The sequence below is a fragment of the Lutjanus erythropterus genome, chromosome 11 (assembly GCF_056507025.1).
Source record: "Lutjanus erythropterus isolate fLutEry1 chromosome 11, fLutEry1.hap2, whole genome shotgun sequence".
NCBI lineage: Eukaryota > Metazoa > Chordata > Actinopteri > Lutjaniformes > Lutjanidae > Lutjanus > Lutjanus erythropterus.
The window spans coordinates 10,060,519-10,077,242 of record NC_139327.1 but is presented as its reverse complement, the minus strand read 5'-3'; the positions used below and the strand labels follow the sequence as shown (position 1 = coordinate 10,077,242).

General features: G+C 39.4%; 1 protein-coding gene across 1 annotated transcript; it reads left to right on the top strand.

The window, feature by feature from the left end:
- The first annotated feature begins 1,362 nt into the window (after positions 1-1,362).
- On the top strand, positions 1,363-14,855 carry vps11 (VPS11 core subunit of CORVET and HOPS complexes). Its single transcript, XM_084730715.1, has 16 exons — positions 1,363-1,541; positions 2,321-2,469; positions 2,544-2,679; positions 2,768-2,931; positions 3,796-4,043; positions 5,228-5,429; positions 6,002-6,153; positions 6,436-6,622; positions 6,780-6,923; positions 8,827-9,024; positions 9,178-9,339; positions 9,486-9,619; positions 10,865-11,067; positions 11,223-11,394; positions 13,445-13,667; positions 14,276-14,855. The coding sequence occupies exons 1-16, from the start codon at positions 1,400-1,402 to the stop codon at positions 14,438-14,440; spliced, it is 2,781 nt and encodes a 926-aa protein (XP_084586841.1). The 5' UTR covers positions 1,363-1,399; the 3' UTR covers positions 14,441-14,855.
- Positions 14,856-16,724: the final 1,869 nt, after the last annotated feature.

The following is a 16,724-nucleotide window of genomic DNA, read 5'->3' as shown; positions in this document are numbered from 1 at the left end:
GCACTGTTTTAGATTAAGGTTACTTTAATTCAGTGGTGGAGAAAGTAACCATCCAGGCCTTTTACTAAAGGGAAAATTCACCAATTTTCATGTGGCTATACAGTCATTGTTGATGGTTGATGAAGTTTCTTGAAGAAATACATTTCTGAGTGCTGCTATACCGACCAACAAAGATGAATTCTCCTGCTTGCCGAGTTGCACCAGCAGTGCCTACATGTACCATGTTGCCCTGTGTGCAAGTTTCTGATGCCCACGATCATATTAAATATTAAAACAACAATAAGTGAGCTAGAACGCAGATGGGTTACTTTGTACAATGCAACTATAAAATATTAGCCTTTTCCGCCCTCTGCCTTAAAAACAAAGAAATTAACTTGGTTAATTGCAACAACCCTTGAGAATATGCCAGATTAAAGTGTACCCACCACATATACATGCCATGAAGCAGGTGAAAAGAAATATGCAAAATCCCATTCTATCAAAAAGCCAACAAATAATGTTGTGATTTTACAAGAGGTTTCTATAAGAATAGATCTGATAGCCACAGAATGGATACAAATTATTTAATATCAGTTTTGTTGATATGTGTTCACACAACTGAGGAACACAATTTATGAATGAATTTATTTATTTATGAATTTAATGTATAAAACAGCCCAACTCATGGTAACCCAGCCCAAATTCTGTCCAACTGCCCAAACACATTTAATCCTACATAATGTGACTCAAATCAGCCCAACTGGGCAGATAACCTCTGACAACACTGACCTCAAAATTTGTACTTCTTGAGCAAATGAAAGCTACCTTCCTTAATTAATTCCATCACTGCTTTTATACAGCTATATATACAGCCATGTTAAAATAAAATAGTTGGGTCAACAGAGGTGTTACTAATGATTCTAATTAAGGTCCTGTTCCATTTAGTGAGCCAGCATGCACAAACCTGACTCTGTTTGACCTGAATGGAATGGATCTTAATTAGTATGATTGGTCTGTGTCTACGCTACTATTTCATGTCGGAATTTGTCTGTTCTAAACCTTTGAATCAACTCCACTGAGTTTATTTACTTCTGGAAAAGTGATATCAGGCTATGTCAAAATGGCTGCTGTGAAAAAGGCCCATTGTTTTCAATAGGAGAAAGATGTTTTGGATGAAGGGAACATCAAAACCAAACATCAGAACAAAATACAGTAAATAAGAACATGTGTAAATATTGGTCACTGGTTGTTAACAGACACAGGTTCGTCAGTAAACAAATAATATTCTTCAGTGGCAATTAACGCCACTGACTGTGTAGAAACTTTTACGTCTGTATGACAGTGGTTGAAGCCGTTTGTCACATGACTTCTGGATCACATGACGACGCCCTGGTAAAGCTAACGTGCTAACGCTAACAAAATGGCAGCGTTCTTACAGTGGAGGAAATTTGTCTTTTTTGATAAAGACACGGTGAAGGACCCGGTGGACAATGGCAAAAATTTTGTTCTTCCGAGCGGAATATCAGCCTGTGACTCCGGCCGGGGTCACATTGTTCTGGGAGATATCCTTTAACAGCTAGACTAACTGTTAGCCTAGCTAATGTTATGCTAGCTCACTGACAGCTGATGCTAACATTAGCCTCATCTCAGCAAATGTAAAGACAAACGTCAAACGGAGGTATTTTTGTACCTTTCTTAGAAATTAATAACTTCACCTTTATAATAATCAGAAGCACTTATCTGAAGACTGGACGGTAGAGTCAGGATACGTTCTCTGCTATTGGAAACAGCTTCACACCAAACTCTGTTTGAAAATCATTCAATTTAAAGTGAACTTGCTGGTCTACAAGAAATACCTGAAAGAAATGACTTAACCTTAGACTTCATGTGTTGTTAGGGGCTACTTTCCATTTCGTCTACATTTTACACACTGAAGTGTAATAAGATGCTGAATGACGACTGTTGATAACACTACAGTCCACTACCTGCAGTGGTTGGAGAAGTATTCAGATCCTTTAGTTACTTCAGAAGAAGTACTGATACCACACTGTGAAAATACTTCACTACAAGTCCTGCTTTCATAACAAAAGTGTATATTTGATATAAAATATATAAAGTACAACTAAAGCTTTCATACAACAATATCTTACAGAAATATTACACTATATAATTAGTTAGAATTGAAAAGAATTTGTTTAAATTGGTAAGTTTTCAGTGATTGACAGTCAAGCCTTGATTCTCATATCTAAAACTATGACAAGAATGACCACTCTTGAATACCCTGTGCACTGCATCTCTTACAAGAACTATACATATGTGTCCTTAACCTCCATATTCTTACATATGGAAGGGAAGATCTGGCTTATGACGCGCTCCCTGCAGCTGACGTCTTTTCAGGCCTACAAGTTGCGGGTGACACATCTTTACCAGCTGAAGCAGCACAGCATCCTAGTATCAGTGGGGCAGGATGAACATGGGATAAACCCTCTGGTAAGTGTGCAGTTCTTCAGAGAAGCCTTAAGGACAGGTTGTGTTGGTGATTTAATGGACCACTACTGTTTCAGGTAAAGGTGTGGAACCTTGATAAAAGAGACAGTGGAAATCCTCTCTGCACCAGGATTTTCCCTGCTATTCCTGGCAACAAACCCACTGAAGTGTCCTGCCTCAGTGTGCATGAAAACCTCAACTTCATGGCCATCGGTAAGACGCAAAGACAGGGTCTGCTTTCTGACACTGACTCACTGATCTCTGTTTGGCATTTTCTAATGGGTATTTTCTTTTCCAACAGGCTTCACAGATGGCAGTGTGGTTTTGACCAAAGGTGACATCACCAGAGATCGTCACAGTAAAACTCTGACTCTGCACGAAGGAACCAGCCCAGTCACAGGCCTCGCTTTCCGCCAGGTGGCTAAGGTCACACATCTGTTTGTCGCCACTCTGGAGAAAGTCCATGTAAGTCTGGTCACTTCTATAATACTGGGGTTCACAGTGAATATAAATGCTGCCAACTCTTCCAGAACCTTCCCCTCAGCTTTAATGACAGCTCAGATTATTTGAAGCATGGTTGTATGAGGTTCTTATCCATAGTCAGTGTATTACCTACAATAGATGGTGGTCAGCATGCCCAGTTTGGAGAAGCAGAAGCAGGAGTACTGCTGTAGGAAGCTAAGCAATGTATTGCTGTGGACAGGGTCAGCAGCAAAATGCATTTTAGACACTTAAAAAATGTTATCAGTTTAAGAGCACGTTATACATACGCTACCTGCTTTTTCCTCACACACCAGGGGTGTTGCTGGTTTAGTGCTGCCTCAATCGCTTAGTGTGTTTGTGTTATTTTGTGACTTTGGTGTTTTAATAAAGTTAGTTTGGGTTCGCTGAAGTCACACAATCCCACAACCAAAGTAACTGATCAAGGCAGTGGTAAACCAGCATCTCCTGTGTTACGTGAGGTAAACTTGCTGATTTCACCCATGGAGTTTGGTTAGTGTGGAGAGAGAGCGATTTTTGGCTTTTTTAATGGCATTTTCCCATTGATAAAGGCTGTCTGACATCAAGGTAAAGTGCTTAAAATATCCTAAATATAGTGTACACTTCAACACTTGTTGATTGTTTTTTTCAGTGTCTAAAATACTGGACATTTTGCTATTCACTGAGGATAATTTTTCAGTTTATCCTGTAAGTTTTAAAGAGAATCAAATTATTTTCTCAACCTTTAGATGACTGTATCGTCCCGATGGTATGAGGTTTATCTATGATTATTATCTGTTTTAGAGGTCTGAACTTCTGTCCTCTGCCTTGTTGTCTCTTCTTGCTCAGTGCTACACCCTGTCCATCAAGGAATATCCTAAAATCGAGCTGGATACACACGGATGTGCGCTGCGCTGCTCCTCCCTGGCAGATCCCTCCCAGGATTCTCAGTTCATAGTGGCTGGTGATGAATGTGTGTATCTGTACCAGCCCGATGAACGAGGGCCCTGCTTCGCCTTCGATGGACACAAGCTGTTGGCCCACTGGCACCGCGGATATTTGTTTCTACTCATCAGAGATGCAAAATCACCCAACAAGTAAGGACAACACTGAAAGAATAAATGAACATGTATTGAGGGATAAAATAATGGTGGAGCAAGTTCAGTGACCAGATTGGGGCTGTGTTTATGTGCCTCTTTTACATGCTCACATGGTAATGATATTTTAAGTTGAAAGTAAAATATGTAAAGACATGCATTCTACAGATCAAGCGGGATATTTAGTAAGAATTTACTTCTTGAGGTGTTCCGCAATCAAATTAAGTTTCTATGCATTCACTAAAAGGCCACAACTTGATAAAAACATCTTTGGGTTCCTGTTATATCTGTTTTTAGAGTGCTCCTGGTCAGGGAAACCAAGGCACCTGATATCTTATTACTGACTGACCACTGCAGCAGAAGAAACTGTGTGTGAAATGTAATGTCTGAGGAAAAACCAGGTGCAATCTGTATTATCAGACACACAGGGAGAGAGACTACAGGTAGGACCAAACAGTGAGAGACAGATAATAAAAACCTTCAGTGACAGCAGTAAAAATATTGCGGCAAATTAAAGATGCCTCATGGAGTAACTTTACAGCAGGCTCAACACAAGGAAGCAGTTGTGGTGTTACAAAAACACAATTAGAGTAAATTTGTGTCTCTTCTTTGGCTGGACCACAGCAAAGTGTGGCCAGCCCTATAAACCCATCAACCTAAATCTCTGAGGATGAAATTTATGTCACCAACCCCAGCGGACCCTTGTGCACCTTGTGGACAGTTGTAAAAATTCATGACTTTACTTCTTATTACTTTTGTTATTTGCTTTTTTCATTTTCTATGGCAATCATGTTCTCAGTTGTCTTGTAATGACTAATATATAGTTCTACTGCTGCCTGTTTGAACTTGTGTATTCAACAAAACAGCAAATAAAAAAAACTTCAAACTTGTAGGTTTGGTGTGGGCACCCTCACACTGGTAACACAAACATAAACAAAGCTTTCTTGTCTTGAGATGCAGTGTGTCACCTTCAGGGATGTTACCACAAGTGCAAACATGCTTGAGTTTTTCCTGACTTAGGACAGTGACACAGGTCCAGCTGTGCTAGTATTTAAATATATGATGTCACAAGCTGAAATTTATGTGTTTTCATCCCATGTTTTAGTCCAGCAGTTAATAGCAGCTTATCAAAGTCTGACCGAAAACCCAGTGTTCTGATTGTTGACTGTTTCTTTTATCCTTAGGACAGAGTTTGGCAGCAGGGAGAGTTCCTCATCAGACAAACAGCTGTTGACCGTCTATGATCTGGATAACAAGTTCATCGCCTACAGTGCCTCTTTTGATGATGTCATCGATGTGGTGGCAGAGTGGGGCTCCTTCTACATCCTGACCAGAGATGGAAAAGTGTTTGTTCTTCAGGAGAAAGACACGCAGACCAAACTGGAGGTGAGTCCAGAGCAGGAGTCAACAACCTGCGGCTCTTTTGTCCCTCTCCTGTGGCTCCCTGTGACTTCCAAAAATTATGTGGAAATTATTTTTTTTCCTGCATTAATTTTTAATTAATTAGTTTAATTTTCACATTCTCCAATTATAAAGATTTGGAGCCTATACACTGAATAAAAAAGGAATATTTTTCCAACTAAAATATGTGTCATAGCATATGCATACGTCTATGGCTCAGCACATTTTCCTCTAAATTTTGTCAGCGCTTAGTCTTAAACCTCCCTTGATTAGCTATGGATGCCGAATCCACATAAGAAAAATAGAGAATTCAATAGTTGTGGTTCAAGACACATTTTTTTTCTTTTTTGGCCTTAAATGGCTCTTGATCTTCTTTTGATAGTAAAAGTTGTAGACCCCTGGTCCAGTGAGAAGCACCTGGAACTGATGATTCAGAACTAGTTTAAGGAACAGTATTAAAAAATTAAAAAAAAAATTTAACTTTTATAAATCTGTTCACTGACTAACTTTTCTGTGGTTCAGGTAGCAGGTTGTCACCTCCTTGTTTGTTTTCTCAGATGCTGTTTAAGAAGAACTTGTTTGTGATGGCCATAAACCTGGCAAAGAGCCAACACCTGGACAGTGATGGACTGTCCGAGATCTTCAGACAGTACGGTGATCATCTTTACATGAAGGGAGACCATGACGGCGCCATCCAGCAGTACATTCGGTAATTCTACAATTACACACAGTGGCTTTAACTGTTATTGTTGTCTTAGATTGGACTATGATATTTTGCTGTGTTTGACTAATTTTTGAACATTTTATTTACTCTTACACCATATAGAAGTATTACAGTGCTGTCATGATGATTTGGTGTTCTCTGTTCATTTTCATGTAGCACTTTAACCTTTTGCTCTATAATCACCCTGCTTTGGAAGATTTATTGCTGATCAGTCTGTCCACTGATCAATAAAACCACTCTAAAAAACATCACTGTATTTTCCCACAGCACCATTGGAAAACTGGAGCCATCGTACGTCATCAGGAAGTTCCTGGACGCTCAGAGGATCCACAACCTGACAGCATATCTGCAGGCCCTGCACAGACAGTCACTGGCCAACGCTGACCACACCACACTGCTGCTCAACTGTTACACCAAGCTGAAGGACAGTTCCAAGCTGGAGGAGTTCATTAAGGTGACTTTTGCTGTGGATGGAGGGTTCGCTGATGAATACAGATGGATAAAATATAAAATAAGAAAACACATTATTTAAATCCTAATGTCATAATGAACTGGTCACTAATGGCTGCTATTTCCTAACGCCTTTGTCCTCCTGCACTATATTTGAACAGAGCAGTGAAAGTGAGGTCCACTTTGATGTTGAGATCGCCATCAAGGTTCTCCGGCAGGCCGGTTACCACAGCCACGCTGTATTCTTGGCTGAGAAGCACATGCACCATGAATGGTACCTGAAGATCCAGCTGGAAGACCTCAAGGTAAAAAAAATTTTGTTAATTTATACAGATGTTTGTAGATCATCACCCACTTGTTCCTTATTAAATATCTTAACTGGCTGACAGGAGGTACTGGTGCCCTTTTTGAAATATTCAGTGTGTCTGACCTTATAAGCTCCTCCTTGTCACCTGAATTGGTCTACTACTTCTAAAGAAGGCACCTGCTAGAGATATAAACTAAGGATGTGTTATAACTATAAGGGCATCTATATCGTTATCATGTATATTAGCCAATAAATATTGCCAATAATGATATCTGATTTGACAGATTATGTCAAAGCATTTCATTTGAATCCTTAGACAAAATGCTCTATAAAAGCTAAAGTATATTGGTGAAGGTTTTTTGGTGAACTTTATGAGAAAAACAAACTTTTGAAGAGTCAGAACATTGTAACAGTGATGTCAGATTTGGTTCAGTCAGAGCAGTAGAATATCAAATCAACCATCTGAGCTTTTCTTGGCCTTAGGAATGCACACACCACAGATTATACTGACTTTTTTGTACAAAAATGTGAAATTATTGGTTCCTCTTATTCATTCAGAAACAGGTAATTATCGGTTGTTGGTATAGGCAAAAACAATTCACATTGTTCATCCCTAATATAAACAAATACATGATTTTGATATGAACAGATAATGTTTATTGTTTTTTTCCCCTGTTACAATGTGCCACAAATGTCACAGCACTTCCTCTTGAGTCAAATCTAAACACACAAACATTATAACATAACATTATAACATTATATCCATCAAGAACAAATGTCCAGAAATCTGTTTAGAAATAATAGAATAAAGGAGCAGCTTATAAAGCTCTTGTTGTCGATACATTATGAACAGGAACTTCTACTTACCAGAGCTGTGGGACTGTCCATGATGCAGCTTTGACAAAATGTACCAAAAATTCAAAGGATTCAAATGTTTTTTTGTCATATACAAAAGTAAACAAGTTATCAATGCACTGAAATTCTTACTCCTCTCTACCTGGTGTACAAATATTAAAATATACTAGAACCATAGGTTTAGAAAATAAAAAACTGCTGCTACTACTGAACATATGTGCAGTATAAAAACAGGATGTGCGATATAAAAAAAAAACAGTATGAGTGTAAGATAATCAAGCTGTGCATATTGTTCTATGCTTGGTAGTTGATGTGGGGCAGGAGGTCAGTGCAAAACATACTGTCTAGTAGGTACAAAGTTACCTTGAGCCCTTTGTTTGTGTATGTGGAAGAGGGCAGGGGCAGTGGCTTGGAGGTGTTCATCATCCTTATGGCCTGGGGGTAGAAACTGTCTTTGAGTCTTAAATTCCTGCATTTCAAACTCTTGTACTGTTTGCCTGATGGCAGAAGTGTGAAGAGGCAGTAAATAGGCTAAAGGTTAAAAACACGGAGGGGCAGATCATTTTAAATTTAGACACTCAGGGAGGTTCATCTTCAATAACTTTTCAGCAGTTGTCAGCAGATAGGTTGGGCATGGCAAGGCAAATTTATTTGTATAGCACCTTTCAACAGAAAGGCAATTCAAAGTGCTTTGTGATTGATAACAGCATTAAGGCAGACATAAAAGAAACACAAGGCAATATAAAAAGACAATATAAACGAACACAAATATGATTTGAAATGATCAATAGAGAGTAAAATAGAAGATAAAAGTAATCTAAAAAACAATATATTTTTTTCCTCTGCTGCTTTCTCAGAAATATGCATTCATTTCATCAGGTTTATAACATCACACATACGCATGATTCTGTTTATAAATATCAGTCACTGTGGAACTGGGCACACATGCATGAGCATCATTTCCACTCCCACAGTCAGCCCAAGATGAACCATCATGTCTTTTTGCATCTGAAAAGAGCGTCACTGTGCTTCCTTCCAAATCCCAGAACTATCAGGAGGGGCTGCGGTACATCGGACGTCTGCCTTTTGAGCAAGCAGAGAGCAACATGAAACGTTACGGCAAGACTCTGATGCACCATGTTCCTGAAGGCACCACGCTACTCCTGAAGGGCTTATGCACCAACTACCAACCGAGCGGCGACTCTGCTGAAAAAGACAGCCTGGACAGGGGTCGGACCAACAAGGTCAGTCTGTTGTGTTTAAGACGGTGTTGAACTCCTGTCATTATTATCATGTGATATTGGAACAACCCTGTGGTCTTGAATCAACCAAGTCATCATGTGATCAGAAGATGAATATTTCTTCTAAATGACTCTCCATATATGTTTTGGTTGAAGGCAAACTCTGAAGAGTTCATCCCAATCTTTGCCAATAACCCTCGGGAGCTGAAGGCCTTCCTGGAGCACATGATAGAGGTGGAGCCCCGTTCTCCTCAGGGTGTGTACGACACCCTGCTGGAGCTCCGACTGCAGGACTGGGCGCACGAACAGGACCCCGAGGTCAGTCCAAACCACACAGATTATAAATGTATAACAGCTTTTAGTAGACAGAGATTGCTGCGTGATTATGTCACTCAGGAAATTTGAATATTTTGTTTAAAAAGTGAAAAATCATTTGACCTTTTTCTGATGCATATGTTTGACAGAGAAAGAAGGTCCTGCAGGGAGAAGCTGTGTCCCTGCTGAGGAGTGACCACACTGTGTTTGATAAGGCTCTGGTCCTCTGCCAGATGCACAACTTCAAAGAAGGCGTCCTCTACCTTTATGAGAAAGGAAAACTGTAAGTGAGGGACACAGTCCAGTGCCTGAATGTGACTGAGATTTCTCCAGTTGAGCAGTTATTTACACTTATTAAACAAAAATTCTTGAGACAACACACGGTAAAAAAATGTAAAGTGGTTGGTAGTTTTAGATTGTTTTTTAGATGTGTCATTATACACAGAGCAATGCAACAGCACAACAGGCTGTAAACTCAGCAAACCAAGTCTAAATCACCACAAAACTAACTGTGATGGAAGAACAAGGGTAACAGGAACAGAGGGCAGCGTGACGCCAGAATGGCTCTGGGATTTCATGCCTGAACTATGAGCAAGATGTACGCTTTTACTTTCTGTAACTGTGTTGAAAACTGGTGTTTTCACATCACAGATGACAACGAAAGGCATTACAGTGAGTCTTACTGGTAAAACAAACTAGGCCGATATTTGAGATGATGTGATGGTTTATAAATCCTTCCTTTTTTCATACTCCGCTGTAAAACACAGTGCACATCCATCCAGTCTCTGCATTAACTCTGCATTAAGATTGCAGGTTCTGTAACTTTTGTAAAAGTAACAGTGACAGTAAAAGTGTGTTCCACACTATGGTGGTTACATGTAGTCTACATTGTAGATGTGGATCACATGCGTGCCGAACCTTGGGGGATGATCCCTACGCGATCCTTGGTCCCGCTAGAGTTGAGTGTGGAGCTGAACTGAAAAAAAGGAATTCCCTCCCTTTTTAAAAGTTTGTGTATCTGTGCTTGGTGCTACAATACACACAGCATGTTTCCTTCAACATTATTATCTTTAATATCACTATCCAAATCATATACATAATGTTAACTAATCTTATGAAGCACAGAGCAAACCTTTGGTGAGGAGGCATATGGAGAACACAGACATGAGGTGTCAGATCCATGAAAAAATGACAGATAATTGACTTGTAAAGGATTTAAAATTGACTCATCACTTGTGTTGATTACCAGGGCTCAGCAGGCAGACAGGCCACTCCACCGGAAACCTCTCTAAATGCACAGCAGGGCTAATCACCAATCGGCACATATACTTTAATTATTTTTATTAAGGCCAGTGAAGCCTCTGTCAACTCATAAGTGTGTGTGAGAGAAAGATGTATATATGAAAATTGTTTTGTTTTTTTCATTTCCATTTCAGTTTCTCTACCTGTTAACCTGACAGATTTTATCTAACCTAGATAAAATATGAATGTTGTAAGTGTGGATAAATTGGACATGATTTGTGTGCAGGTACCAGCAGATAATGCACTACCACATGCAGAATGAGGAATACGGAAAAGTGATAGAGGCCTGCAAACGCTTCGGAGACCAAGAGGGGTGCCTTTGGGAGCAGGCGCTAGGATACTTTGCTAGAAAAGAAGAGGACTGTAAAGCCTACATCAGTGAGGTCCTACATCACATCGACCAGAACAACCTGATGCCTCCGTTACTTGGTGAGCTTCATTCATGTTTGTTTGGATTTTGATCTAAATTATTAGAATCAGATCCAAAGAAGATTAAGAATGTGATCTCGTAGCATCAGTAGGATGTTGTTTGAAAAGAAGCACAGCATCACATCCATAATTCTTCTTTTCATGATCTACCGTAGTGGTGCAGACACTGGCACACAACTCGACAGCCACTCTCTCCGTCATCAAGGACTACCTCATCAACAAGCTGCAGAGGGAGAGCCAGCAGATAGAGGACGATGAACGCAAAATCCACCAATACCGCGAAGAAACTGCTCACCTCCGCTCCGAGATCCAGGAGCTCAAAACCAGGTGGGTCGCATGAAAGATAGATTTTACATGAAATAAACTCTCCAACAGCCAGGATACAAATTCCCCATTCCCAAGTGTTGTTTTGATAAACTCCACCAGATCTATCAGTTTCTTTATTTTTACATCCTGTCATACTCATTTTTCTGACTTTTATGATTGCTTCAAGTTACAAGGTAGATTTATTTACCATCATACAACACAGAGTTGTCTGGCAAAATTAAGTTGTAGTTCCCTTTTTGCTACCTACAAAAAAAAACAATATTTGTATACAGTTGATTGGTTTAATCAATACAAATAAACTATTTTACATGGTGGAGAGCTGAGGATGAATCGAGTAGTCTCTCAGCCTGAAGGAAGACGCTGCTGTGTACTCTGATGGTACAACAGTGGATATTTGTGTATCTCTTACCAGATGGTAGCAGGGTGAACAGACTGGCTGGGGTGGGTGTTGTCTTTAAGTATCCTTTGGGCTCTGTGCAGCCACCTCACCCTTGTTAATTTTCAGGGACCTAAAACCGTTCATCTGCTCCATCTCAGCTCCACTGATGTTGACAGGGGTGTGTATTTTTACCTCCTTTCTCTGAAATTGAGAAAGCATTTTGGTTTTGCTAACACTGAGCAGTAGTTTTCTGTGTACCACACTGTGGTCCACACTCTCTCTTGACTTCATCCCGATGTGAAGTCTTATCACGTATGGAAATTTTGTTGATGATGGTGCGGCCATCTGCAAACTTCACAACAGAATTCTCTCCATGTTGGGGGTTGCAGCGTAAACAGGAGGGAGATGAGCAAACAACCCTCAGGGGCTCTGGTGTTGAGCAGCAGCTGTCAGTTAAAGCCACTGTAGCTCAGGGGCATGGGAGTGGCAGGAAGGGAGAGATAAACAATTTGTGCTGAAGTGACCTGCAGAAGTCTTAGTGCTTGTTTACACCTGGCGCTAGAAAGTATCTCCACATGCGTCTCGAGTGGCCGCTTGTGATCGGATCTCACTTCTCTCCTCTACATGTGAATAATCATTTCTGTACACAAAGACCAAATGTGTTGTTTTTAACTGGCGGCCCAATAGTAATAACCAAAATGCTGAACAAACAGACACAATGTTCTTCGCACAAAGAGAGAAATAACTTCCTGTATTTGCCAAAGTTACAAGAAGGCCAAAAAATTAATTTTCCTCTGAGTCAGCAACCCACAGAATTTATCAGATGATTAGAATTTGATTGATCAAGCAAAATTTAATCAATCTACTATCAAATAAAGATCCAAAATTATTATTAGAATTATTTTCATGCTCCATGTGTTATCTGATATTCAAGTAGATGTGTTTTATATGTAGGTCTTTACATCTTTATATGTAATGTTGTCAGAAATATGCAAGCTGTTGTTTTGGAAATAATTTGATTGAGAGGGTAGAAGCAAAATTAATATTTTTTGTATGTTTTAAAAAAATAATGATTAATTGATCATTCATATTACCAATGATCAATTAGGGAAAGTGCTTATGATTTGCAACCCTAAAACAGTTTGTATTTGTTTCTGTTTACTGTATTGACTGTCCTTATTACAAGGAAAGAAGACCTTAATGTTGCACATAATTAAGAATTTGCCATTTCACAAAGTTTAAGTTTCTCCTCACTCAGTAACTCTTAAGACTTGGCGGTGGTGTCTGTGGATGTTGCCATTATTATTTCAGTGTGGACATCAGTTAAAACAAACAGCCCAAACATGTAATTTGCATTACAATGAACTAAATGTAAATCAGACAGCTGTTTGGTGTGGATTTAACAGGACGTCAGTTGAGTAGGCCGTCCTTAAATGTGGCTCAGGACACATTTGCGTACACACTGCTGAAAGAATGTGGTCTGAGTGATCACATCTCAATGCATCCTCAATACGTCCTGGGTGCATTCACATCTGTACTTTGAGCTGTCCACTTGTGATCAGATCACCTAAGACACATGTTGACACCACGTGTAAACAGGCTCATATGAATGGCATGACAGTACATGTATTTATATGAATGTTAATCTTTTCTCCGATATTTCCACCACAGTGCCAAGATATTCCAGAAGACCAAGTGTAACATGTGTAACAGCCCCCTGGAGCTGCCCTCGGTTCATTTCCTGTGCAGCCACTCCTTCCACCAGCACTGCTTCGAAAGCTATGCTGAGAGTGAGGCCGAGTGCCCAACGTGTACTCCAGAGAACCGCAAAGTCATGGACATGCTGCGTGCACAGGACCAGAAACGTGACCTGCATGACCACTTCAACAGACAGGTAACAATACCTGAGTTTACTACTTACTACTTATCTGTGTTAATCTCATCCAATAATCTGCTTTCTACCATGGACACCTAATTCTAGTAGAAATTAGGCAATTTTAATCTAACACTTGAAAGTGTGGTTTTCTGCAATATAGCGTGTTCAATCATGACCAACAGAGCTGCTCTTTCACGATAAAGCTCACTTTATATTGCACTATTGTATGTAAAAACACCAGTGTTTCATTGTGTTGTGTACTTTCAGCAGTGTGCGACAGATAATTGCTCACAAAGGGCAACCATTTACTGCATACTGCAGATAGAAAGCGAATACAATTAGCTGATAATTATCCTGATCAGCCACTGTCAGTAATCAACACACACATTAATAAACCAGTAATCAAACCAATAATTAACAGCAGTCAACCTTAGCAGTCACCTAATATTTCTGTAGTTGTGACAAAACATTAAAAAACTACTAGCAGTACGTACTAGCAGTATGAAAGCTCCCCATGCTCTCTGGGGAAAATATTACACCAAACTCCCTTTAAGAATCATGTGTGATCATGTTATATTTTCTTTACTTAACTAAGCAGTTTCTCATGTCTTCTCTCTGATTTTCAGTTACGCAGCTCTAACGATGGTTTCTCTGTCGTGGCTGACTACTTTGGCCGAGGAGTGTTTAACAAACTAACTCTGGTCACTGACCCGCCTGGCAGCAAGACTGTCGGGAGTCTAGAAGTGAACCTGCAGAGAGACCTTCTGATCCACACCAAGAGAAACTGCTAGAGGCCTCAGTTTGTGACGATGGTCTGAATCCACCCTGAGCAGGTGCTTTGTGTCTGTCAGCTTCACATCAGCACCGGCTCTCCACCACATGCTCTGCTGCATGGGATGCCACTTTATTTAGCAGCAAACACAGCTGCAGCTTTTAGTACCTGTGATGGACCTATTTGCACAGTTGTGTTCCCAGTCAGTCGTGATACTCTGGGGACTGACTGTATAAATGTACTTTAGGTTAAAACATGTAATACTGTGTCCTAAAACCTGGCTGGCTTAACACCTGGAGAATTCAGCTTCAGTGTGTTTGCTTGTACTCATGATGTAATGTTGCACATATCAGAAACAGTTCACCAGTCTGTGATTAATGAAATTATTTGTCTGTTTAACTTGATTCAAATTGTGAATAAAGTCATTAAGTGCATTTTCTTGATGAATTTTTGCAGATTGTGTCATCTGCTAGTGCGACCCTTTAAAAGTACATATAGTGTGTCATATAATCCCATCACGTTACATTTCTATTAGAGCAGTACCGATCAGTCAACTAAGGGATTATTTGTGATTATTAAATTAATTGCCAGTTATTTTGATAATCATTAATTGTTTTGAGTAAAGCCTGGCTGATTCTGGATTGTTTGGGCTGATACTGATATCAGGAGGGAAAAAAATTCTGACAGCCATATATTGGCAGATATTCTTCACATATGAAATCCAAAATTACATCAGGGCATTGAAACAGTAAACTTTAACTGATATTTTTAATTATTATAAATAACTTTAAATAAAAAACACAAATACAACAGCTGGACTTCAGCAAAAGCATTAAGTATACATGATACATACATAATGCTGCCTATAAATGTAACAAACAATCTACATTATATTGTGTAAAAAAAATATAGGATGGCATATACACTATTACCGATATAGCTGTGCTGGCCAATATTGAGCCAAAAATATTGGCTGAATGTGTCAGTCTGGGTCTAGTTTTGAGTAAATTTTAAAGAAGAAAAAGTCAAAATTTTCCAACCTCAGCTTCCTTAAATGTGATTATTTTCTGATTTCTGTAGTCCTCAGTGTCAGTTCACTGAATATCTTTGGGTCGTGGACATCACCTTAGAGTTTGGGAAACAATGATCAACAATTTTCACAGTTTTCTGACATTTTATTGACCAAACAACTGATCGATTAATCAAGAAAATGATCAATTGATGTACCTATCTTTACTATGTACCCCTCTTCAACCCTGTTTTCAGCTTCAGAAACACACTGGCACATGAAACTGCGATTCCAACTTTCACTGGGTTACTGGACGCCAGGACACCTCCATGCAGGTCTGGCTTTTCCCGTTGCTTTAATCATGCAGACTTGTTGTCCTTTGTGGTTTTGATGGCAGAATTTTTGCACCAAAACATTTATTTTCCTCCATTATTAAGTCACATCCAGAGAGGCTTTTGAGACTTTGATTCTCCTTTCAGTCCTTTTAAATTCCATGGAAACACATATTAATCTGATATATTAATACAACTCATATGTTAACTTTTTAAAAGTGGATTTTTAATAACATAATTCTACATCCACTTACAGCTTTAAAAAAGATAGATTTAAGATACTGTTATTTGTCAGAAATGTTTTCACCTCTTTTCCTGAACATAGTGCAGAAAAATGTCAATTTCAGAATACCTATGTACACTCTGAGACATGCTTTATACGGTAAACATATATTTACAAAATTACAATAACTTTCAATGCAAAAGTAAACAACATACAGTATTTATTATAGTTACACTGAGTTCGCTCAAAATAAAGTGAGTAAATAAACAATTGATTAAATCTATTAATTTTAAGGAGCATGTGGTTTCCTCCGACTTTTACCTGGAAATGTCGTCATTCAAGTTACGCCCAATATCTGGACGTGGACCAATTGAATGTGGCCAGAAATCGTTTTTCGGCGTCACTCACCTCACGTGGACCAATCACGGGGCAGTGCGTGGAGCGAGGTGGGAGGGCTCTGGATCGCAGGGTCACTGCTGCTTGTTGCGGCATGCGCCAAGACAGTCGGAGTTAAGTACCGGACGTATGGGGGTCAGCCCTTCAAAATAAGTGCACAGATATTGCTAGAAAAAGAAATTGAAACATTCTAGCCCTTTAACAACAATTTCACTAAAATTGGGCCTCAGTTAGGTAATAAAATTTTACTTTGAGAATATTCACAGCTATTTTTGATTTTTAAGTGCTCTCCAAACTAAGAGAACTATCCACATTTCTTTTAGTCTTGTCAATTTGATTAAAT